Raw genomic sequence first — 26,694 nt, forward strand, 5'->3', positions numbered from 1 at the left:
CCTTTGATGTAACACCAGCTTGTTTCTTCCTAAATTAATGTCCGAGATTCATTACCAATACCGGACGCCTCTTTTAAGTAAATTTGATTTTTTATTCATTCAAACTACAACACACAGTCTGGAGTTTGGGTCCACTTGACAACTTCATGAACCGGGCACGGGATTGTGAGAGAGTATGGACAGTCTGTGCCTGCCTCAGTTTAAATGTTGATAGAAATTTTCACTCAGTAATGATAACTGATGGTAGCGTACCAGGAAAGACTGACTCTGTAATGATAACTGATGGTAGCGTGCCAGGAAAGACTAACTCTGTAATGATAACTGATGGTAGCGTGCCAGGAAAGACCGACTCTGTAATGATAACTGATGGTAGCGTGCCAGGAAATACTGACTCTGTAAGGATAACTGATGGTAGCGTGCCAGGAAAGACTGACTCTGTAATGGTAACTGATGGTAGCGTGCCAGGAAAGACCGACTCTGTAATGATAACTGATGGTAGCGTGCCAGGAAATACTGACTCTGTAAGGATAACTGATGGTAGCGTGTCAGGAAAGACTGACTCTGTAAGGATAACTGATGGTAGCGTGCCAGGAAAGACTGACTCTGTAAGGATAACTGATGGTAGCGTGCCAGGAAAGACCGACTCTGTAAGGATAACTGATGGTAGCGTACCAGGAAAGATTAACTTTGTAATGATAACTGATGGTAGCGTACCAGGAAGGTAGCGTACCAGGAAAGACTAACTCTGTAATGATAACTGATGGTAGCGTACCAGGAAAGACCGACTCTGTAATGATAACTGATGGTAGCGTACCAGGAAAGACCGACTCTGTAATGATAACTGATGGTAGCGTACCAGGAAAGACTGACTCGGTAATGATAACTGATGGTAGCGTACCAGGAAATACTGACTCTGTAATGATAACTGATGGTAGCGTACCAGGAAATACTGACTCTGTAATGATAACTGATGGTAGCGTACCAGGAAATACTGACTCTGTAATTGTAACTGATGGTAGCGTACCAGGAAAGACTGACTCTGTAATGGTAACTGTTGGTAGCGTACCAGGAAAGACTGACTCTGTAATGATAACTGATGGTAGCGTACCAGGAAAGACTTGACTCTGTAATGGTAACTGTTGGTAGCGTACCAGGAAAGACTAACTCTGTAATGATAACTGATGGTAGCGTACCAGGAAAGACTGACTCTGTAATGGTAACTGATGGTAGCGTACCAGGAAAGACTGACTCTGTAATGGTAACTGTTGGTAGCGTACCAGGAAAGACCGACTCTGTAATGATAACTGATGGTAGCGTACCAGGAAAGACTGACTCGGTAATGATAACTGATGGTAGCGTACTAGGAAAGACTAAATCTTGATCACTTATGTTGTTCTCATAAATGAAACAAAACAAAAACAAAAAAAAATGTCAAGTAATCAGAAGAGGAAAACTAAAATGTGATAAGTTGAAAGATACATTTCTATTGTAGTAGTCGTGCTTCTTCGCATACCAAAACCACAACTCCGAGGGTTCGTTTAAGCGTTTATTTTCAGATAGTAATAAAAAAAACCTGCTACAGATACAACATATATTACTACGAATCACACCTATTACACACTAAGAATATCACAGAATCAATGAGTGTCATCCTGACCGTAGTCAGTTACTAATTTAACAATTACACTGTTAACTACATTCCTATAAATTATACAGAAATTACAGCTTAATTATAAATTAACGAATATATAATATTAGACATTAATACACATAAAATACCCACCTCTTCAATGCGAAGAAGGTTTTTTTTTCCCGGACGAAGTCCGCCGAGCACCAATTCTGGCTCGAAGCTTACACTATACAAAAGGAAAGTACGATACACATCAAAGTCTCCTTCTTTAAAACTATAGACCTATACGCTTATTACAAAATGTAAATTGACCACACCCAATATTTGAATTTACTAGATTCCGAAAACATTTACTTTTACTTGAAACAAAACTATTACGTAAATTAAATATATTATCAAATAGATACTATATTAAATTATACTCATAGTTACATACTAAGTATCGGGTACTTACATTACTCCTATAGCTAGTGTCCCACAAATAGCAATTATGACTAGGTAACTTGTTAATGTCGCCGCATCGGCCGCTCTGCCCAAATGACCAGTGCGCTCCCCGATCACCCAATATCCCCCGTAAATATACTAATAATAGATAAGACAGACTGGACAAACCGGTTTACAAATACAAACGTCACATCCATCTCGCGCTCCACTCTCATTTTCACGTGCCATACTCGCGCGCGCGCTAAAATCCATGTCGCAATGCGCCACGTACCGAATAATACGAAAGGTTGACTTCCGGTTCTGACACGCGAACGCCTAACGATAATATTAAAACAATAACAATTGCATATAGCACATATATTAAAATATGTCAAAATAACATTACTACACTATCATTTTGAACTGACAGTAATTTGTCATCAAGATGACCGCCAAATTTTATGTGTAATGCTATCGTCTACTGGTTATTATTTTTTTTTCGTGTTTTTTTTTTTTTTTCAAACTGCGTCTGCGACCGGTCGGGCTGCACTAAATTGACTTGAAACGTTGTTCACATAACGTAGAGTAGATGGCTTCGGAAAAGTTGTAGATGTGGAAGCTGTGAAATAGTAATTAGTACTTCCAGCGTGAGGTCAGAGTGAGGGCAATGTGTTAAGAAATTTCCTTATAAGGTTGTAAGGCGATATAACGCCAATAAATATTTAAACAGAGAAGGGTTCACCTGCGATTCTGGATGGTGAAAGTGCCCAATCAAAATGAAACATCTCACCATTAAAGTATGTTTAGGATATCAACTGCTATATTTTTCTTCTTCTAAAGAAAGTTCAATTATTACTGGTTTTAGTCTCTTATCTGTTCCAATATTCATTCTAGCTCTTATTATTTCTATCTTTTTTTCTTTCTTTTCTATTTTAAGAAATATGTCGTTTTTACATTCCCTTTTTAGCTTTTCACAAATATTCTTTATCTAAGTTCGGTAATATCGTTAATATGCAACACATCAGAAGAAATTATAAGATATTGACTTTAAAATATGTTCAATTTTCATTCTGAATCTTACAAAGTTATTATTCACTTGTATTTCAAAATTCAAAATGTGAATGTGTTCCTTTTTGGGTACTGTCCAATCTAAATACAATTTTCCCTGTTTTAAATATGCATTGATACCTTTCTTGTTTGATAGCAAAATAAAAACGCGACAGCTAATTTATCCTTGAAGAATTCTTGCACTCATGATATACAATCAAATAAAAAAAAAGTCAGACACAATATTTGATCTCATGCTTGTTTGTTTATTTCCCTCAATGTACCCCTCATACTAAAATAAGAAGCGATCACAACATATATTCTACTTCCGCTTCCGGTATTTTTCAGTGTTTGTTGTTTACACTTTGGGGGTTTGACTTCTAGTCGTTGTTTTAGAGAAAGTATTACATGTGTCATAGCTACATCTATGTAAGTACACCAGCCTGTGTCGTGATTAATTGTATATTTTCATACGATAAAATGTTTAGTTCACCTGGCCAATAACACAGCAGTTTTGTCTGTGACAGGTCTTCACTGTACGTGTTTCGTTTCCGTATATTGTCCGAAGAGTGCACGTTAGTGACAATATAGGCCTATCATAAGGGTAGGTATAACATATTTAGTCCAAGCAAGTGATTAAAAAGTTCTAGTACATCTTCGTACAACCCGAACACGTTACTAAATCCAGAGCTGACCTTTGTAGAAAGCTGACATATAATGTATAATTAAATGCAGCTATCTGTTAAACCGCTTCAAAAAAGCGCCAAAAAAGAGAAAGCATGCAACGTACATAAAGCGAGAACTTTAATCACTGACCTCCCATCCACAGTTTATCCTGAGTGGCCGGTATATATCAGCACCTGTAACTCCTTACTGCCAAACACTGTGGATGTCATAATTATTCAAACTAAGAGAGCAAAAGTAGAAGCTTGATTGAATGACAATTTTCCCAATTCTTAAAGCGCATGACCGGTTATGACTCTCCACACATCTTTAACCTATAACCCATTGGAGACAATCTCTGTTAGTATAACTTGACTAGGTACATTACTGAATGAAGAAGGCTTGTTGACCAAAATCTGAAGCCCTCTGGAATTTGGGATGTATACAAATCTTGTAAGTAATGGAGGAAACCAAAGAACAGAAAACGCTGATATCCTTGATCAGGTGACGTATGATACAGTACAATACGTCCCTGCCTTGGTTCTCATAAATTTGTAAATTACATTCCCGAAGCCAAGCACTTGTGATCAAAATATCCATTGTTAACCACTTAGTACCAAAAGCTGTACCTTCCTTCCTAACTGTATGTGATCGTTGTACAGTATACAGTTGTATAAGATTTGTAACAAACAAATTCTGTACCTTGAATTGTAACACAAGTGAATTGTGTTAAGAAAACATTTTGTGACTAAGGATGAACTTTAGTTTCTTTATGGTCAGTAACAACTTCCATGTCATTTACAAATTGTATAGTGAGTATTTTATGTTAAGTGTTATCACAACTTGACCTAAAATTTATATATAGAAACATTGTTTCAAAACACTTCTCTGTTAATGGTGCTCATCAAAACTTTTGCAATTGTGTTGTGAACTGGCTTGACAAAAATCCAACACAAATTACTGATATGTTAGAACAGCTATTTTGATCGAAATGTAATTTAAAAAGTATTTGTCATTTTCGTATGTCAGCGATCTATGTCACCAATCAGTTGTTATGATTATCCTGGTGTATTTTTATAGGTTTTCCTTTCAGTGTAATGAGTTAGAAAAGAAGTAAGATGGACACAACTGCTGTTATAAAAACTGACGTCTCACAGCCCCAAGAGAAAACACCACAGGTAGAAAATGTGCATTGCCAAAAATTAATACAACAATTGATGACAAAAAATTCCTTGCAAATATTGAATGTGTCTTACTCTTTGTCTGTCCTATTGAATATGTCTGGTCTGTTATATTAAATGTGTCTTAAATGTTATATTGAATGTGTCTTGTCTGTTGTTGAATGTGTCTTGTTTGTTGTATTTCATAATGAATGTGTCTTATATGTTATATTGAAAGTATCCTGTCTTTTATCTTGAATGTGTCTTGTCTGTTATATAGAATGTGTCTTATATGTTATATTGATTGTGTCAGGTCTGTTATATTGATTGTGTCAGGTCTGTTATATTGACTGTGTCAGGTCTGTTATATTGATTGTGTCAGTCCTGTTATATTGATTGTGTCAGGTCTGTTATATTGATTGTCCCAGGTCTGTTATATTGATTGTGTCAAGTCTGTTATATTGATTGTGTCAGGTCTGTTATTTTGATTGTGTCAAGTTTGTTATATTGATTGTGTCAGGTCTGTTATATTCAATGTTTCTTGTCTGTTATATTGATTGTGTCAGGTCTGTTATATTCAATGTTTCTTGTCTGTTATATTGATTGTGTCAGGTCTGTTATATTGATTGTGTCAGGCCTGTTATATCGATTGTGTCAAGTCTGTTATATTGATGGTGTCAGGTCTGTTATATTGATTGTCTCAGGTCTGTTAAATTGATTTTGTCAGGTCTGTTATATTGATTGTGTCAGGTCTGTTATATTGATTGTGTCAAGTCTGTTATATTGATTGTGTCAAGTCTGTTATATTGATTGTGTCAGGTCTGTTATATTCAATGTTTCTTGTCTGTTATACTAATTGTGTCAGGTCTGTTATATTGATTGTGTCATGCCTGTTATATTGATTGTGTCAGGTCTGTTATATTGATTGTGTCAGGTCTGTTATATTGATTGTGTCAGGTCTGTTATATTGATTGTGTCAGGTCTGTTATATTTAATGTTTCTTGTCTGTTATATTGATTGTGTCAGGTCTGTTATATTGATTGTGTCAGGTCTGTTATATTGATTTTGTCAGGCCTGTTATATTGATTGTGTCAGGTCTGTTATATTGATTGTGTCAGGTCTGTTATATTGATTGTGTCAGGTCTGTTATATTGATTTTGTCAGGCCTGTTATATTGATTGTGTCAGGTCTGTTATATTGATTGTGTCAGGTCTGTTATATTGATTGTGTCAGGTCTGTTATATTGATTGTGTCAGGTCTGTTATATTGATTGTGTCAGGTCTGTTATATTGATTGTGTCAGGTCTGTTATATTGATTGTGTCAGGTCTGTTATATTGATTGTGTCAGGTCTGTTATATTGATAGTGTCAGGTCTGTTATATTGATTGTGTCAGGTCTGTGTCAGGTCTGTTATATTGATTGTGTGTCTGTTATATTGATTGTGTCATGTCTGTTATATTGATTGTGTCAGGTCTGTTATATTGATTGTGTCAGGTCTGTTATATTGATTGTGTCAGGTCTGTTATATTGATTGTGTCAGGTCTGTTATATTGATTGTGTCAGGTCTGTTATATTGATTGTGTCAGGTCTGTTATATTGATTGTATCAGGTCTGTTATATTTAATGTTTCTTGTCTGTTATATTGATTGTGTCAGGCCTGTTATATTGATTGTGTCAGGTCTGTGTTATATTATAGGTGTGTTATTGTGTCAGGTCTGTTATATTGATTGTGTCTTGTCTGTTATATTGATTGTGTCAGGTCTGTTATATTGATTGTGTCAGGCCTGTTATATTGATAGTGTCAGGTCTGTTATATTGATTGTGTCAGGTCTGTTATATTGATTGTGTCAGGCCTGTTATATTGATTGTGTCAGGTCTGTTATATTGATTGTGTCAGGCCTGTTATATTGATTGTGTCAGGTCTGTTATATTGATTGTGTCAGGTCTGTTATATTGATAGTGTCAGGTTTGTTATATTGATTGTGTCAGGTCTGTTATATTGATTGTGTCAGGTCTGTTATATTGATTGTGTCAGGTCTGTTGTATTGATTGTGTCAGGTGTGTTGTATTGATTGTTAGGTCTATGATTGTGTGTCAGGTCTGTTATATTGATTGTGTCAGGTCTGTTATATTGATTGTGTCAGGTCTGTTATATTGATAGTGTCAGAGTTGTGATATTGAATCTGTGATGTGTCTTAGATTGATTGTGTCAGGTGTGTTATATTGATTGTGTCATTGTTGTATTGATTGTGTCTGTTGTATTGATTGTTTCTTGTCTGTTATTGTGTCAGGTCTGTTATATTGTTATATTGATTGTGTCAGGTCTGTTATATTGATTGTGTCAGGTCTGTTATATTGATTGTGTCAGGTCTGTTATATTGATTGTGTCAGGTCTGTTATATTGATTGTGTCAGGTCTGTTATATTGATTGTGTCAGGTCTGTTATATTGATTGTGTCAGGTGTGTTGTATTGATTGTGTCAGGTGTGTTGTATTGATTGTGTCAGGTCTGTTATATTGATTGTGTCAGGTCTGTTATATTGATTGTGTCAGGTCTGTTATATTGATTGTGTCAGGTCTGTTATATTGATTGTGTCAGGTCTGTTATATTGATAGTGTCAGGTCTGTTATATTGATTGTGTCAGGTCTGTTATATTGATTGTGTCAGGTCTGTTATATTGATTGTGTCAGGTCTGTTATATTGATTGTGTCAGGCCTGTTATATTGATTGTGTCAGGTCTGTTATATTGATTGTGTCAGGTCTGTTATATTTAATGTTTCTTGTCTGTTATATTGATTGTGTCAGGCCTGTTATATTGATTGTGTCAGGTCTGTTATATTGATTGTGTCAGGTGTGTTGTATTTAATGTTTCTTGTCTGTTATATTGATTGTGTCAGGCCTGTTATATTGATAGTGTCAGGTCTGTTATATTGATTGTGTCAGGTCTGTTATATTGATTGTGTCAGGTCTGTTATATTGATTGTATCAGGTCTGTTATATTTAATGTTTCTTGTCTGTTATATTGATAGTGTCAGGTCTGTTATATTGATTGTGTCAGGTCTGTTATATTGATTGTGTCAGGTCTGTTATATTGATTGTGTCAGGTGTGTTGTATTGATTGTGTCAGGTCTGTTATATTGATTGTGTCAGGTCTGTTATATTGATTGTGTCAGGTGTGTTGTATTGATTGTGTCAGGTGTGTTGTATTGATTGTGTCAGGTCTATTATATTGATTGTGTCAGGTCTGTTATATTGATTGTGTCAGGTCTGTTATATTGATTATGTCAGGTCTGTTATATTGATTGTGTCAGGTCTGTTATATTGACTGTGTCAGGTCTGTTATATTGATTGTGTCAGGTCTGTTATATTGATTGTGTCAGGTCTGTTATATTGATTGTGTCAGGTCTGTTATATTGATTGTGTCAGGTGTGTTGTATTGATTGTGTCAGGTGTGTTGTATTGATTGTGTCAGGTGTGTTGTATTGATTGTGTCAGGTGTGTTGTATTTAATGTTTCTTGTCTGTTATATTGAATGTATTTGGTTTGTTATTGACCTATAAATGTAATGTGTTGTTGTCTACATTTCATTAGTTTTTAAATGAGATGTGTTGTTTTCTGTTAAATAGCCCAAATATAAGGAGAGTGTGACCAGTACAGCAAGTACACAGTCAACAGGCAAAAAGACAACGAAAAGCAAGACTAAGCCTCTTTATTTCTGGACATGTGCTGATGTCAATAAATGGCTGAAGAAACACTGCAGTCAGTTCCATGGCATTTATGGTGACCTACTTCTACAGCAGGAAGTCACGGGTCAGCAAATATATCTTAAAAACTGACGTGTTGATTACGATTGGTTGTTAATTAATTAAATTTCTATTCTTTTAATTGATTAACTTTTTAATGCTGTGTAGAAACATAGATTTTCATACTGTGTATGATACAGAACTTTTATGGATTTGATTTTTCATTTTTACTCTTACCATTTTCTGATGATTCCCAACGAAAGTTGACCACAAAGTTTACTTAGTTGTAGTTTTGGTAGCTTTTTAAATTGTCATTAAGGTCATTAATAATTGCCATTAAGTTTACATATATGCAAATGAGAAAATGTAATTGAACGATCAGATGTTTCATCACTAGTGATAGCCGTTTCTGATTTGTTTTGCTTTTGTTTTGTTTTTTGCTTTTTTAAACTTCTGGTCTTTATATATATGATGTGTTAGAGATTTTATGATTTGTAGTAAATATTGGAGAAATAATCTTTCTGCAGCTTAAAATTTTATATGTTATAACGTAATTATATATCTACTGATATATTTCAGGAAGAACTTTGATTCGTATGAATGAAATAAAACTAGAACGAATAGGAATTGCCAAAGCAGAACATAGGTATGTAAGAATAATTTTCATGATTAGCCCATCCATACCTCTACACAAAGTCCAAATAAATCCATCCATACCTCTACACAAAGTCCAAATAAGCTCACCCATACCTCTACACAAAGTCCAAATAAGCTCACCCATACCTCAACACAAAGTCCAAATAAGCTCACCTGTACCTCTACACAAAGTCCAAATAAGCTCACCCATACCTCTACACAAAGTCCAAATAAGCTCACCCATACCTCTACACAAAGTCCAAATAAGCCCACCCATACCTCTACACAAAGTCCAAATAAGCTCACCCATACCTCTACACAAAGTCCAAATAAATCCATCCATACCTCTACACAAAGTCCAAATAAGCCCACCCATACCTCTACACAAAGTCCAAATAAGCTCACCCATACCTCTACACAAAGTCCAAATAAGCCCACCCATACCTCTACACAAAGTCCAAATAAGCTCACCCATACCTCTACACAAAGTCCAAATAAATCCTTCCATACCTCTACACAAAGTCCAAATAAGCTCACTCATACCTCTACACAAAGTCCAAATAAGCCCACCCATACCTCTACACAAAGTCCAAATAAGCTAACCCGTACCTCTACACAAAGTTCAAATAAGCTCACCCATACCTCTACACAAAGTCCAAATAAATCCATCCATACCTCTACACAAAGTCCAAATAAGCTCACCCATACCTCTACACAAAGTCCAAATAAGCTCACCCATACCTCTACACAAAGTCCAAATAAGCTCACCCATACCTCTACACAAAGTCCAAATAAGCCCACCCATACCTCTACACAAAGTCCAAATAAGCTCACCTGTACCTCTACACAAAGTCCAAATAAGCTCACCCGTACCTCTACACATAGTCCAAATAAGTCCACCCATACCGCTACACAAAGTCCAAATAAGCTCACCCATACCTCTACACAAAGTCCAAATAAGCTCACCCATACCTCTACACATAGTCCAAATAAGCTCACCCATACCTCTACACAAAGTCCAAATAAGCTCACCCATACCTCTACACAAAGTCCAAATAAGCTCACCCATACCTCTACACAAAGTCCAAATAAGCCCACCCATACCTCTACACAAAGTCCAAATAAGCTCACCCATACCTCTACACAAAGTCCAAATAAGCTCACCCATACCTCTACACAAAGTCCAAATAAGCTCACCCATACCTCTACACAAAGTCCAAATAAGCCAACCCATACCTCTACACAAAGTCCAAATAAATCCATCCATACCTCTACACAAAGTCCAAATAAGCCCACCCATACCTCTACACAAAGTCCAAATAAGCTCACCCATACCTCTACACAAAGTCCAAATAAGCTCACCCATACCTCTACACAAAGTCCAAATAAATCCATCCATACCTCTACACAAAGTCCAAATAACCCACCCATACCTCTACACAAAGTCCAAATAAGCTCACCCATACCTCTACACAAAGTCCAAATAAGCTCACCCATACCTCTACACAAAGTCCAAATAAGCTCACCCATACCTCTACACAAAGTCCAAATAAGCCAACCCATACCTCTACACAAAGTCCAAATAAATCCATCCATACCTCTACACAAAGTCCAAATAAGCCCACCCATACCTCTACACAAAGTCCAAATAAGCTCACCCATACCTCTACACAAAGTCCAAATAAGCTCACCCATACCTCTACACAAAGTCCAAATAAATCCATCCATACCTCTACACAAAGTCCAAATAACCCACCCATACCTCTACACAAAGTCCAAATAAGCTCACCCATACCTCTACACAAAGTCCAAATAAGCTCACCCATACCTCTACACAAAGTCCAAATAAGCTCACCCATACCTCTACACATAGTCCAAATAAGCCCACCCATACCTCTACACAAAGTCCAAATAAGCTCACCCATACCTCTACACAAAGTCCAAATAAGCTCACCCATACCTCTACACAAAGTCCAAATAAGCCCACCCATACCTCTACACAAAGTCCAAATAAGCCCACCCATACCTCTACACAAAGTCCAAATAAGCTCACCCATACCTCTACACAAAGTCCAAATAAGCTCACCCATACCTCTACACAAAGTCCAAATAAATCCATCCATACCTCTACACAAAGTCCAAATAAATCCATCCATACCTCTACACAAAGTCCAAATAACCCACCCATACCTCTACACAAAGTCCAAATAAGCTCACCCATACCTCTACACAAAGTCCAAATAAGCTCACCTGTACCTCTACACAAAGTCCAAATAAGCTCACCTGTACCTCTACACAAAGTCCAAATAAGCTCACCCATACCTCTACACAAAGTCCAAATAAGCCAACCCATACCTCTACACAAAGTCCAAATAAGCTCACCCATACCTCTACACAAAGTCCAAATAAGCTCACCCATACCTCTACACAAAGTCCAAATAAGCCCACCCGTACCTCTACACAAAGTCCAAATAAGCCCACCAATACCTTTTAATCTGATGTTTCAGGAATGAATTTATGCAGTACATATTACGTCTTAGACTTCGGCATGAAACCGGAGATTTAAAGAATTTAGACCAGAAAGGTAGGTGTTGTGTCAACATGACATACATGTAGTATAGGAATCAGGAGATGACTGTAATTCATTTATTTGGTTGGGGTATAGTTCTTAATTCTTGTGATAAATACTTTTTATGCAATCCAGATTTATGTTGTTTTTGGTAAATACTGCATGATGACAATATGGTAGTGATTTGTTTAAATCACAATGACACGTGTTTCTAATGAATTGACTGAAACAGCATGAATATTTTGAGAAAACTTTGGTTTTATCCATGATCACTCTGCATGTGTATATATGTAAAGATGGAAGTAGTTGGAAAATCGTTGTGCTCGATTGGGAACCACTTCATACTGTAAACAGACTTAACTTGACTCAATCAAATTGTAGTGCATCATTATTTTTTTTTGCAAATAAGTGCATTGATGAATTCGCACACCAACCAGGATTGCTTTATAAACAGCATTCAGAAATAGCAGTCATATATAGCACATCATTTTCACAGACATAAAATACAACAGAAAATCTTCTTACATTACTTTGTCTTCAAGAACTCAGAAATTAATTGTGTTTTGGCAAATAAAACCTGATATTTCAAACACATGAAATATCATCAAAGATTTTTCTATGAGTCCTTCCCATATGGATTTATTTCATAACATGGCCAAATCCAAAAATGTAGTTCTTTTCAATTACATAATAGTTTTCTTCCAAATGTTAAATAGAAATACCCTTTCCCAAATTAGCAGAAAAAACCCTGCTCATATTCTAAAGCACAAATTCATGAGTTAATCAATTCCTTCGTCTTTATATTACAAGAATAAAAATGTTGGGTGGCAATTATGCAAAACTAGCACTTGAGCAAGACTGATACTTCTGTATATACATGTAGTACGTTTCAATACTACATAGATAATAAAGTAAGTAGTCTTGCTTAAGTCAATTTTTTTACAATTAAGGGGACAAAGATAAATCATTTAGTCTCTAAAAATCTTAAGACCAGGGTTTCAGAAAAGGTGAACAAATGCTTTCTCCTTTGTTCTCAATTATTAAACTGAAGGAATCAAAATGGAACAAAATTTTTAGGAAGAAAATGTCAACTAATTCTGATTAAGAGAATCAATCAGCACATCACAGATTTGAGAATAAAAAAATGGTCTTTGCTTTCATACCATTTATTGAATATCTTTACTAGATCATGTTACATAACGTATTCTAGTCCTTGTTGATTGGCTGGTAGAAATGTACATGTTACACAGCCAGGGAGTTATCTCCTGGCCAAAGCATCAGGTCTTCTGCAACAAGATCTTTGTAATCTCAGAAATACTAGACATTATTGCTTTGTTTTGTTAAAGGTAGGTACTGATGCATGACATGATTTGCTTTTTGTAGAAAGGCAAACAACCAAATACATAGAACGCTATGTGTCAGGTAACTTAATATGACTGAGTGTAATTATCAAATATCTCTGATGATGTACAGATCTTTTTGTGTCCAGTAACTTAACCAGTGTAATTATCAAATATCTTAACTCTAATGGTGTAAAGATCTTTTGTGTCTAGTAACTTAACCAGTGTAATTATCAAATATCTTAACTTTAATGATGTAAAGATCTTTTTGTGTCTAGTAACTTAACCAGTGTAATTATCAAATATCTTATCTCTAATGATGTACAGATCTTTTTGTGTCCAGTAACTTAACCAGTGTAATTATCAAATATCTTAACTCTAATGATGTAAAGATCTTTTTGTGTCTAGTAACTTAACCAGTGTAATTATCAAATATCTTAACTCTAATGGTGTAAAGATTCTTTTTGTGTCCAGTAACTTAACCAGTGTAATTATCAAATATCTTATCTCTAATGATGTAAAGATCTTTTTGTGTCTAGTAAATTAACCAGTGTAATTATCAAATATCTTACTTGTAATGTGTGTAACTTAAAAATTATCTTTTTGTGTCCAGTAACTTAACCAGTGTAATTATCTAATGATGTACAGAAGTAATTGAACCAGTGTAATTATCAAATATCTTATCTCTAATGATGTACAGATCTTTTTGTGTCCAGTAACTTAACCAGTGTAATTATCAAATATCTTAACTCTAATGATGTAAAGATCTTTTTGTGTCTAGTAACTTAACCAGTGTAATTATCAAATATCTTAACTCTAATGATGTAAAGATCTTTTTTGTGTCTAGTAACTTAACCAGTGTAATTATCAAATATCTTATCTCTAATGGTGTAAAAATCTTTTTGTGTCTAGTAACTTAACCAGTGTAATTATCAAATATCTTATCTCTAATGATGTAAAGATCTTTTTTGTGTCTAGTAACTTAACCAGTGTAATTATCAAATATCTTACTTGTAATGGTGTAAAAATCTTTTTGTGTCTAGTAACTTAACCAGTGTAATTATCAAATATCTTATCTCTAATGGTGTAAAGATTCTTTTTGTGTCTAGTAACTTAACCAGTGTAATTATCAAATATCTTAACTCTAATGGTGTAAAGATTCTTTTTGTGTCCAGTAACTTAACCAGTGTAATTATCAAATATCTTATCTCTAATGATGTAAAGATCTTTTTGTGTCTAGTAACTTAACCAGTGTAATTATCAAATATCTTAACTCTAATGGTGTAAAGATTTTTTTGTGTCCAGTAACTTAACCAGTGTAATTATCAAATATCTTAACTCTAAGGATGTAAAGATCTTTTTGTGTCCAGTAACTTAACCAGTGTAATTATCAAATATCTTATCTCTAATGGTGTAAAGATTCTTTTTGTGTCTAGCAACTTAACCAGTGTAATTATCAAATATCTTAACTCTAATGATGTAAAGATTTTTTTGTGTCCAGTAACTTAACCAGTGTAATTATCAAATATCTTATCTCTAATGGTGTAAAGATTCTTTTTGTGTCTAGCAACTTAACCAGTGTAATTATCAAATATCTTAACTCTAATGATGTAAAGATCTTTTTGTGTCCAGTAACTTAACCAGTGTAATTATCAAATATCTTATCTCTAATGGTGTAAAGATCTTTTTGTGTCCAGTAAATTAACCAGTGTAATTATCAAATATCTTACTTGTAATGGTGTAAAAATCTTTTTGTGTCTAGTAACTTAACCAGTGTAATTATCAAATATCTTAACTCTAAGGATGTAAAGATCTTTTTGTGTCCAGTAACTTAACCAGTGTAATTATCAAATATATTACCTCTAATGATGTAAAGATCTTTTTGTGTCTAGTAACTTAACCAGTGTAATTATCAAATATCTTAACTCTAATGGTGTAAAGATCTTATTGTGTCTAGTAACTTAACCAGTGTAATTATCAAATATATTACCTCTAATGATGTAAAGATCTTTTGTGTCTAGTAACTTAACCAGTGTAATTATCAAATATCTCACTTGTAATTGTGTAAAAATCTTTTTGTGTCTAGTAACTTAACCAGTGTAATTATCAAATATCTTAACTCTAAGGATGTAAAGATCTTTTTGTGTCCAGTAACTTAACCAGTGTAATTATCAAATATCTTACTTGTAATGGTGTAAAGATCTTTTGTGTCTAGTAACTTAACCAGTGTAATTATCAAATATCTTACTTGTAATGGTGTAAAAATCTTTTTGTGTCTAGTAACTTAACCAGTGTAATTATCAAATATCTTATCTCTAATGATGTAAAGATCTTTTTGTGTCCAGTAACTTAACCAGTGTAATTATCAAATATCTCACTTGTAATTGTGTAAAAATCTTTTTGTGTCTAGTAACTTAACCAGTGTAATTATCAAATATCTTATCTCTAATGGTGTAAAGATCTTTTTGTGTCTAGTAACTTAACCAGTGTAATTATCTAATATCTTAACTCTGATGATGTACAGATCTTTTTGTGTCTAGTAACTTAACCAGTGTAATTATCGAATATCTTAACTCTAAGGATGTAAAGATCTTTTTGTGTCCAGTAACTTAACCAGTGTAATTATCAAATATCTTAACTCTAATGGTGTAAAAATCTTTTTGTGTCTAGTAACTTAACCAGTGTAATTATCAAATATCTTATCTCTAATGATGTAAAGATCTTTTTGTGTCCAGTAACTTAACCAGTGTAATTATCAAATATCTCACTTGTAATTGTGTAAAAATCTTTTTGTGTCTAGTAACTTAACCAGTGTAATTATCAAATATCTTATCTCTAATGGTGTAAAGATCTTTTTGTGTCTAGTAACTTAACCAGTGTAATTATCAAATATCTTAACTCTGATGATGTACAGATCTTTTTGTGTCTAGTAACTCAACCAGTGTAATTATCAAATATCTTAACTCTAATGATGTAAAGATCTTTTTGTGTCTAGTAACTTAACCAGTGTAATTATCAAATATCTTAACTCTAATGGTGTAAAGATTCTTTTTGTGTCCAGTAACTTAACCAGTGTAATTATCAAATATCTTATCTCTAATGATGTAAAGATCTTTTTGTGTCTAGTAAATTAACCAGTGTAATTATCAAATATCTTACTTGTAATGGTGTAAAAATCTTTTTGTGTCCAGTAACTTAACCAGTGTAATTATCAAATATCTTAACTCTGATGATGTACAGATCTTTTTGTGTCTAGTAACTCAACCAGTGTAATTATCAAATATCTTAACTCTAATGATGTAAAAATCTTTTTGTGTCTAGTAACTTAACCAGTGTAATTATCAAATATCTTAACTCTGATGATGTACAGATCTTTTTGTGTCTAGTAACTCAACCAGTGTAATTATCAAATATCTTATCTCTAATGGTGTAAAGATCTTATTGTGTCGGAATAATTATGTATTTAACCTTCAGTAAGCTCAGGGACCAACTAATAACATTCACTTAACACCAGGAGGTAGACCTGTGATAGGAAAATGAAGCAGCATTTGTGTTAAGTTCTTTTGTACTGCATTGATATGGATTAGCTTTTGATATGTCATTGAATCATTACTGGAGAAAATTACTTAAGTAATGTAGACTGTAAAGTGACTACATCTAAGATCCATCGGTTCACTTAAACATATTAAATACATATAAAGATTTAAATCTTACAGTGTTTAGTAATGGGATTATGTTAAACCTGTTGATGTGTGGTAGTGGGATTATGTTAAACCTGTTGATGTGTGGTAGAGGGATTATGTTAAACCTGTTGATGTGTGGTAGTGGGATTATGTTAAACCTGTTGATGTGTGGTAGTGGGATTATGTTAAACCTGTTGATGTGTGCTAGTGGATTATGTTAAACCTGTTGATGTGTGGTAGTGGGATTATGTTAAACCTGTTGATGTGTGGAAGTGGGATTATGTTAAACCTGTTGATGTGTGGTAGTGGGATTATGTTAAACCTGTTGATGTGTGGTAGTGGGATTATGTTAAACCTGTTGATGTGTGGTAGTTGGATTATGTTAAACCTGTTGATGTGTGGTAGTGGGATTATGTTAAACCTGTTGATGTGTGGTAGTGGGATTATGTTAAACCTGTTGATGTGTGGTAGTTGGATTATGTTAAACCTGTTGATGTGTGGTAGTGGGATTATGTTAAACCTGTTGATGTGTGGTAGTGGGATTATGTTAAACCTGTTGATGTGTGGAAGTGGGATTATCTTAAACCTCTTGGGGGTTGGGGGAGCTTTGTATATTGGGAGAGCTTTGTATAATGGGGGTTGGGGGAGCTTTGTATATTGGGGGTTGGGGGAGCTTTGTATATTTTGGCTTGGGGGAGCTTTGTATATTGGGGGTTGGAGGAGCTTTGTATTTTGGGGGTTGGGGGAGCTTTGTATATTTGGGGTTGGAGGAGCTTTGTATATTGGGGGTTGGGGGAGCTTTGTATATTGGGGGAGCTTTGTATATTGGGGGAGCTTTGTATATTGGGAGAGCTTGTATATTGTGGGTTAGGGGAGCTTTGTATATTGAGGGAGCTTTATATATTGGGAGTTGGGGGAGCTTAGTATATTGGGAGAGCTTTGTATTGGGGGTTGGGGGAGCTTTGTATATTGGGGGAGTTTGTTATATTGGGGGTTCGGGGAACTTTGCATATAGGGGGAACTTTGTATATTGTGGGTTGGGGGAGCTTTGTATATTGGGGGTTGGAGGAGCTTTGTATATTGGGGGTTGGGGGAGCTTTGTATATTGTGGGTTGGGGGAGCTTTGTATATTAGAGTTGGGGGACCATATTGGGGGTTGGGGGACCTTTGTATATTGGGGGAGCTTAGTATATTGGGGGTTAGGGAGCTTTGTATATTGGGGGTTGGGGGGGGAGCTTTGTATATTGTGGGTTGTGGGTTGGGGGAGCTTTGTATATTTGGGGTTGGGGGACCTTTTTATATTGGGGGAGCTTAGTATATTTGGGGTTAGGGGAGCTTTGTATATTTGGGGTTTGGGAGGTTTGTATATTGGGGGAGCTTGGTTTATTTGGGGTTGGGGGAGCTTTGTATATTAGGGGTTGGGGGATTTGTAAAGTGGGGGAGCTTTGTATATTGGGGGTTGGGGGAGCTTAGTATATTCGGGGAGCTTTGTATGTTGGGGGTTTGGGGAGCTTTGTATATTGGGGGTTTGGGGAAGCTTTGTATATTGGGGGTTGGGGGAGCTTTGTATATTGGGGGATGGGGGAGCTTTGTATATTGGGGGTTGGGGGAGCTTTGTATATTGGGGGAGTTTTTTATATTGGGGGTTCGGGGAGCTTTGTATATTGGGGGAGCTTTGTATATTGTGGGTTGGGGGAGCTTTGTATATTGGGGGTTGGGGGAGCTTTGTATATTGGGGGTTGGAGGATCTTTGTATATTGGGGGAGCTTTGTATATTGTGGGTTAGGGGAGCTTTGTATATTGGGGAAGCTTTGTATATTGTGGGTTGGGGGAGCTTTGTATATTGGGGGTTTGGGGGAGCTTTGTATATTGGGGGTTGGGGGAGCTTTGTATATTGAGGGAGCTTTGTATATTGTGGGTTGGGGAAGGTTTGTATATTGGGGGTTGGGGGAGCTTTGTATATTGTGGGTTGGGGGAGCTTTTTATATTGGGGGTTGGGAGAGCTTTGTATATTGGGGGAGCTTTGTATATTGTGGGTTGGGGAGCTTTGTATATTGTGGGTTGGAGGAGCTTTGTATATTGTGGGTTGGGGGAGCTTTGTATATTGGGGGTTGGGGGAGCTTTTTATATTGGGGGTTGGGGGAGCTTTGTATATTGGGGGAGCTTTGTATATTGTATAATTTCAGTTTTTGTTCTAGTTAGATTGTAACAGATTCTGTATCAAATAGTATTGTATACTTACACCTGATATATCATGTGTATCATTACAGGTACTGGTTTTGAACTCAAACTACCAGAGAAATCCCGAAATACCAAAGAGCTGAAAGACAAACATCCGCCGTAACAAACAACCATTGTAGGCATGTGATATAGACACCTTGAATATCCCGTATCAATCTCATCTATAGAGTAGCTGTTAACAGGACTAATTGAAATGTTGCCACTAACATATCCACCACCCAAGTGACTGACAGACAGTGGAATGAATGCAGTAGTGATGGATGGAGAGTTCATGTGACTCCAGAATGCTGAAAGTGATATTTACTGTTAGACTTTTATCCTCCATTTGAACTTTTTAATGATCATAATAAGTTTGTAATTTTAGATTCAAGTGTGATAAGGAGAAGTGATGACCTACATTGGAGCTTTTGCTAGTAGCACCCTCACACTAGAAAAAGTAATGCTCTACCAATCCAGCTAAAGACTTATGTTGCATCAGCTGAGTGACAGACAGTATGTAACACTATATACAAGCCACACCGCCCTGTCAACTGAGTGACAGACTGTATTTAACACTATAAACAAAACACACTGACCTGTCAGCTGAGTGACAGAGACTGTATTTAACACTATATACAAGCCACACTGTCCCATCAGCTTAGTGACAGAGACTGTATTGAACACAATACAAGCCACACTGACCTGTCAGCTGAGTGACAGACAGTATGTAACACTATATACAAGCCACACCGCCCTGTCAACTGAGTGACAGACTGTATTTAACACTATAAACAAGTCACACTGACCTGTCAGCTGAGTGACAGAGACTGTATTTAACACTATATACAAGCCACACTGTCCCATCAGCTTAGTGACAGAGACTGTATTGAACACAATACAAGCCACACTGACCTGTCAGCTGAGTGACAGAGACTGTATTGAACACAATACAAGCCACACTGTCCCATCAGCTTAGTGACAGAGACTGTATTTAACACTATATACAAGCCACACTGTCCCATCAGCTGAGTGACAGAGACTGTATTGAACACAATACAAGCCACACTGACCTGTCAGCTGAGTGACAGAGACTGTATTTAACACTATATACAAGCCACACTGACCCGTCAGCTGAGTGACAGAGACAGTATCTAACACTATATACAAGTCACACTGACCTGTCAGCTGAGTGATAGAGACAGTATCTAACACTATATACAAGTCACGCTGACCTGTCAGCTGAGTGACAGAGATTGTATTTAACACTATATACAAGTCACACTGACCTGTCAGCTGAGTGACAGAGACAGTATCTAACACTATATACAAGTCACACTGACCTGTCAGCTGAGTGACAGAGATTTTATTTAACAATATATACAAGCCACACTGACCTGTCAACTGAGTGACAGAGACTGTATTTTACACTATACAAGACACACTGACCTGTCAGCTGAGTGACAGAGACTGTATCTAACAATATATACAAGCCACACAAACCAGTTCTTTTACAGTGACATGTAGATTCCAGTTAATATATATCTTCATTAGAGACTATATAAAAAATTGTTTGGTTTTCCTTTCTTTATTGTTTTGTGTACTCTTTATTTATTGATCCATTTGAAAAACTGATTCTGTTGTCTGTCCATCATCCATCTGTGGTCCAGCATCAAGTTTTTCTTTTAAACAACTTCCCTATAATCAATGGAGCAAATGTTTTGATATTTGATTTATATGTTCCAAGGATAAATCCTGACAAAGTTTGCAAAAAGAAATGACCTTGACCTATGTGCAAGGTCACAGGGATCAAATTTGTTAAAACCTTTGAATGACTTCTCATAAACTAAAAAGGTCTAGATGCATGATATTTGTCTGGTATGTTCCCTGGATGAAGACTGACAAAGTTTGCAAAAAGAGATGAGCTTGACCCTTATACAAGGTCACAGAGGTTGAATTTGTCAAAACCTGTGCAATGGTGTACATATTAATATATCTGTGATTAACACTGATTCTATTTGTGGTGAACATTGAATACCAGGTGAGTTATGCAGGCCAATTAGACCTCTTTTTGAAATTCTAACTGGGTTGAGTTTATTGTAAGACAATAAAATCAAATTTTTAGCTCATATGAGAGTCTCATATTGACCTATTGCGATCACCTTTATCCAGTGTCGTGCGTTAGTGCATCACACATCCATAAACTTTTAACATTTTGACTTCTCAAAAAAACCTGAACCAGTTTCAGTGAAATTTTGCAGAAACCTTCTCTGGTAAAATAGTGAATTATACAGTCGCCACCTCACAGGGGCCTGAGGGGTGGGGCTAAAAGTGATAAATGGATTCAAATTTTAAAAATCTTCTCAACACTCAGATATGATAGAATCAAATGCTCTTACACATGGAAACATCTTAAGGTGCTTTACCAAAATTGTGAATTTCATGGCCCAAGGGTCTCACATTACCCATGGGAAGCTATCAAAGTTTACACTGATTTATATCACAAGAATTGATTTTTGAGCATAATTTGTTTAATATCCAATGGAACTATTTCAACCTAAGTTAGAATTTTGAGCAAAGAATGACGTTCTGATGGTATGCTCCAGGGGCTGATGGGCGGGGCCAAAATGGTGAAATTGACTCAGATATGATCTACTCAAAAATGCCCTTCATGGATGGAAGCATCTTAAGGTGCTTTACAAAAACAGGTCTCACATTTCATGACACCTGAAAGCTACTTACCATTTCACTCTTTATTGCTTATCTCTAGGCCTTATCTCACTGATTGAATCCCATTTTTCTATTATAAATTCATTGTATTATTTCCTGGACTCCTGGAAAAAATTAACCAAACAACCATGAACACATGTACACATGCATTCCTTTGTTTTCGAAGATAGTTGTCATACTCTCTGATTGTCACTAATTTTATCATATTTTTCTCTGTAAATTCAATATTTAATCTATTACGTACAAACTTGCTATATATACAGGTCTGAAGTCTTTGTATAATGAGATTTCTTTGTAATTTTCTTTGAAATTGACACTTTAACCTCTTATTGCTTGATATCTATTTTTAGATATTAATGTACAGCTGTACCAATGTGCTGTTCTGGATGATGGTGGGTTATTCAAATAGCCATACGTCCGTGATCCCTCCTCCGTCTATCGGTAAACAATATTTTTATCAATATTTCTTGAGAAGTACTGGATAGATCTTTCTCAAATATCATATGTAGATTTCCCATGGTTGTGTCCATTTGATTTTGGGCCTGATGAAAAATCAAAATGGATGATAGGCAACCATTTTGGTTTTTTTCAATGAAGTTTATAATTAAGATTTCTTGAAAAGCACATGAAGGATCTCTCTCCATTCTCATATGTTGGTTCCCCTGGGTGTGGCCATCTAATTTTGGGACTGATCAGAAAAACAAAAAAAGACAGGTGGCCATCTTGGATTTTGTTATCGCTGTGTCTTGAGAACTATAGCATAGATCTTTCTTGAATTTCATGTGTATCTTTCCCTTGATCCCTGGTTGTGCTTGTTTGATTTTGGTACTAATCAGAAAAAGAAAATGGCTTACAGGTAGCCATATTGGATTTTGACTTCAAAAGTTTGTTATTGCTCTTTCATGTGTAGTTTCCTGTTGAACCCTAGTTCTGCTGGTTTGATTTTGGGACTGATCAGAAAAATAAAATCGCCGACAGGTGGTCATCTTGGATTTTGCCTAGTAAAGTTTGTCATTGTTTTGGAATTACCAAATTGATCTCTATCATATTTCATGTGTAGGTTTCCCTTGGTCCCTAGTTTTGCCTATTTTGATTTTTGGACTGATCAGAAAAAACAAAATGGCTTCCAGTTGACCGTCTTGGATTTGGCAGTTACAGATTATTATCCCTATTAATGTTCAAATTTCTTATCATTAACAGCAAAAACATAAAAGAAAAGAGAAAAGAAGGGAAAAGATCAAATTTTCAAAGAATAAATAAAGATCAAACAATGGTGGGCACCAAGATCCCTCAGGGATCTCTTGTTTATTTTAAAAATTCTTTGTGACATCTAAGTACATGTAGTGGCCTTTCCAAACATCATGTGTATCATTATTAATATTATGATTTTCATTTTTTGTTTGGTTTTGTTTGCTTGTTGATCCTAGAAAGCAATTTAAGAGTTTCTTCAGGAAGGAAAACTGATCACCTGCTAAGGGAAAAATGTCAAGTAATACATCAATTCATTTTACATACAACATAAGAAATTTGTAGATAGTTAATTATAAATGTAATGCATTTTTTATGTATTTTTCACAGAAAATTATGAAACAGACTGTAGTTTTTTCTGTTACTCATATGTTCAAAGTATAATTTTTTTTGTTTCATTCTATTTTTGAAAATATTAAAGAATAGATGCCAATGAAATAACAACCTTTAGACTATCTCTTGTCAAATATTCTTTCATTAGGGATGGAATATCGTATTATTTTACATAATATTGAAACCTTACTCAGTTAAAGGATACCCAACAACTTTTAAAAAATGTAAACCCTAGACAGCACAAATTTCCATGTCTACTAAAATCCTGTAGGATATAAATATATACAGATTATTCATAAATCTATTAACTAAGTAGGTAAACGTGTTGTTTTTCTATTTGAAAATAATGTATTGTGTGGAGGCAGATTAATCCTCTTAAATACAAGCACACAGAAAGTGAGGACATATTATTACGTTGTGATTGGATGGTCCTTCTACACAAACAGCTAAACAAAAGGAAGAATTTCTTTATATTTTGTATTATTTGTTAATTCAAGAGTGCAATAAATCGTTAGAATGACAGCTGTTGTGGTTAATGTTTGTTTACATTAAATTTTTCTCCAGCAATTGGTGAATTTGTTGTTCGAATTTCGGGTCAGAATGATATGGTTAAGATTGTTTACAACAAACATTTCCTCTCTTCAAAAATTTGTTGGTTTGTAAGCACAACTGGCCCAAAGGACCAAGTGAGCTGATGCCATAGTGCAGCGTCTGTCATCTGTCTGGCACCAGTTCTTCCATTTAACAGCTTCTCAATAACTAACAATCCAGGTGTCATGGTATTTCACCTAGGTCACAGGGATCAAATTTGTTAAAAAAAACCCTGGACAACTTCTGACTAAACACACAGAAGCATGATTTTGCCTGATAGGTTACTATGATGTTTGCAAAAAGAAATTTTTTAAAACTTTTAACAACTTCAGGGTAATGAAAAGGCCAAGATGCATGATATTTGACCGATAGGTCTTTGGGCGAAACCAGAAAAAGATTTCAAAAAGAGAAATGACCTTGAACCATATTTAAAGACACAGAAGACAAAATGTCAAAACCTGTAAACAGTTTGTATGTGCTATTGGTAGCCTCTGTAGTCGTACATTTACAAACAGGCATTTATGTCCAAACATGTACATACAACAAGAATATAGTGACCTTTTTGTGCCAAGAATGAAAAAAAATATGGTTTTGGGGGAAATGCTACAAAATCATTTCTTCAGTGTTTTAAGAAAGCGAAATATGAACATATTAGATATCATATATGCAAAGCAAGAAGTCCACAATTTTGAATACTTTGGGAACAGGAAATAATAAAAAAAAAATGCTCTTTTACATTAAGAGAAATTTTCTGAAGATCAAAAATACAACTTCCTACTGGAATCCATTTGTAATTATGTTCTAAAAAAACATCTTCAAAAGTATAAAATAAATTACCCATAAATAGTGAATAGTAGTTTCGTGCAAAGTAAATAAAATTGATTGACAATATTGCTTTGTATTTTTTGGGGAAAATGAGCAAAGAAATAAATCTTTTTTTGGATTGAAGTATCGTAAAATTAACTTGATATATAATATTTACACTTAGTTTTATTAGTACAAAAGGACCGTTACCTACACTAAAAACTCACTAAAGTGAAATTTCGACTTTCAAAATGGCCGTCATGTTCCCTGATCACCACAAAAATTAAATGTTCTTACAACTGCTGAATTAATATTATAACAAGAATGCTACATGACACATCTAAGTTGCTTTACACATTAAATACCTTATCTGGAATTCTATAAGACTTCTTTATCCTAGAATCTGATTGCTATGTTAGTGTTGGTTACATCATACAGTAATGTAGTTCTAATTGTACAAGTCAATCATACCTAATGCCATGGAGATGACAGTTGGTAGCAAAATCTACATTACTTGAGGTTTGTCTTAAACTTTTCGACTTTTGGATGCAAGGCTTACTAGTTTCCAAATGCATGTAGTATCCTAAATAGTACAGGATACTAGTTACATGGTCACATACCCTCGTGGTTCTCTGTCCAGTAGGACGCTGGCAATAATCCATGATATAATTAATGGCGTGGGAGCCGTGATGCTGGACGCAAGCATTGAACTTAACACTTCTCTTGTGCCTGGAGTGGATCTGACATTGTCCAATGTCTCGTAAGTGACGATAGATCCATATCTTGTAGTCACCATCATCACTGAGGTGCTCACTTATGTAGCCAGCTGCCAATGATATTAGGTATGTACCAAAGGATTTTGTCCGAAGGTATTCCATGTCTAACTCAGGAAAGTCACATATATCTGCAGTGGCATCATTGACAAAAAATGACTTGGCCCTTCTGGCAAGATCTGGCTCATTTTTACACACTGAGCTAAGTTGTTGTGAACATTAAGGCGCCGATTCATCTCGGCAGTCAGTGCCCTATTCTTTGCATCTCACTCGTGTGTTCTAACATATATGAGTCCGCAGAGTCTATGGAGAGAGGCTGTTACTATTCCAATGAGTACTTCGATGACATCAATGAAATAGTTGGAGGTAAGTTGTGTTTTGAAAAAACAGCCATTGCTTGAATTATACTAATATGACTTCACTACCCATCTGGATTTAGTTATGGATCTTCAAAGGTTAGTTTGTAGGTTGTCATGTTGAGTCAACCCAGGTTTAGATAAGACGGCATATTTGTTGTCAAACCAGGTGATGCCAAATCTGGCAAAATATCACTAAACCCTCAATTAACAATGATGTCATCTTTCTCCAGCCAGGGGAGACGATTCATAATGGCACCACAGCTTGCGATGAAAGATGAGTTGGAGTTTTGGGTGCTTGGGCAATATGGTCGAGTTTTAATAGAAACTCTTCATACATAGAATGTTTTATGCATTGGAAGACTGACCATAAAATAGATCCTCCATGGATGATAGTCAGATCTAACTCTCATTGTGAGAACGGTACTGTGTTGGACATGTAAAGTCTCCACCTTAGTTAAAAATGTAGAAAGTAATGTCAAAAGAACAATGGATGATATTGGGGTATGTGTGGTATATAATATATTGTTGAAAGATTTGTATTGTAACAATTGGTCATATAACATATTGTATTTACAAATCCTAACAAAGTGTGGCATTATCCCCCACGCACAGGTGTTGGTATGGAACCCAAATATGCTATATATAGCACTGTAATAATTTGAGACTTCACGCACTTATGTATCAGTACTTTGCACGTGAAGGTCTATTACAGTGAAAGCACTAGTAGAAAATAATAAACTCACAT

At 35.4% G+C, this 26,694-nt stretch overlaps 2 protein-coding genes across 4 annotated transcripts; both read left to right on the top strand.

Annotated features, from left to right (window-relative positions):
* Window positions 1-230: 230 nt before the first annotated feature.
* Window positions 231-725, top strand: LOC132563496 (SUMO-interacting motif-containing protein 1-like). Its single transcript, XM_060228255.1, has one exon. The coding sequence runs from the start codon at window positions 231-233 to the stop codon at window positions 723-725; it is 495 nt and encodes a 164-aa protein (XP_060084238.1).
* A 2,732-nt stretch (window positions 726-3,457) lies between these two features.
* Window positions 3,458-23,944, top strand: LOC132563489 (sterile alpha motif domain-containing protein 12-like). 3 transcript variants are annotated; one of them, XM_060228246.1, is made up of 6 exons: window positions 3,458-3,529; window positions 4,857-4,941; window positions 8,550-8,733; window positions 9,246-9,312; window positions 11,810-11,886; window positions 19,165-23,944. In XM_060228246.1, the coding sequence occupies exons 2-6, from the start codon at window positions 4,882-4,884 to the stop codon at window positions 19,236-19,238; spliced, it is 462 nt and encodes a 153-aa protein (XP_060084229.1). In that variant the 5' UTR covers window positions 3,458-3,529; window positions 4,857-4,881; the 3' UTR covers window positions 19,239-23,944. The 3 variants fall into 3 exon arrangements, with proteins under 3 accessions (XP_060084229.1, XP_060084230.1, XP_060084228.1); XM_060228247.1 differs by having other exon boundaries at window positions 3,482-3,529; window positions 4,844-4,941; XM_060228245.1 differs by lacking the exon at window positions 3,458-3,529 and adding an exon at window positions 3,628-3,704.
* Window positions 23,945-26,694: the final 2,750 nt, after the last annotated feature.

The sequence above is a fragment of the Ylistrum balloti genome, unplaced genomic scaffold, assembly GCF_031769215.1.
Source record: "Ylistrum balloti isolate Yb309-2 unplaced genomic scaffold, AGI_CSIRO_Ybal_v1 Utg371748, whole genome shotgun sequence".
Classification (NCBI taxonomy): domain Eukaryota; kingdom Metazoa; phylum Mollusca; class Bivalvia; order Pectinida; family Pectinidae; genus Ylistrum; species Ylistrum balloti.

Excerpts from the sequence above, each read along its gene's own strand:
- LOC132563496 (XM_060228255.1), top strand. The coding sequence starts at position 231 with ATGATAACTGATGGTAGCGTACCAGGAAAGACTGACTCTGTAATGATA.
- LOC132563489 (XM_060228246.1), top strand. The coding sequence starts at position 4,882 with ATGGACACAACTGCTGTTATAAAAACTGACGTCTCACAGCCCCAAGAG. Across the intron at positions 8,734-9,245 it reads TCTACAGCAGGAAGTCACGG|GAAGAACTTTGATTCGTATG; the intron begins GTCAGCAAATAT and ends GATATATTTCAG. Across the intron at positions 9,313-11,809 it reads ATTGCCAAAGCAGAACATAG|GAATGAATTTATGCAGTACA; the intron begins GTATGTAAGAAT and ends CTGATGTTTCAG.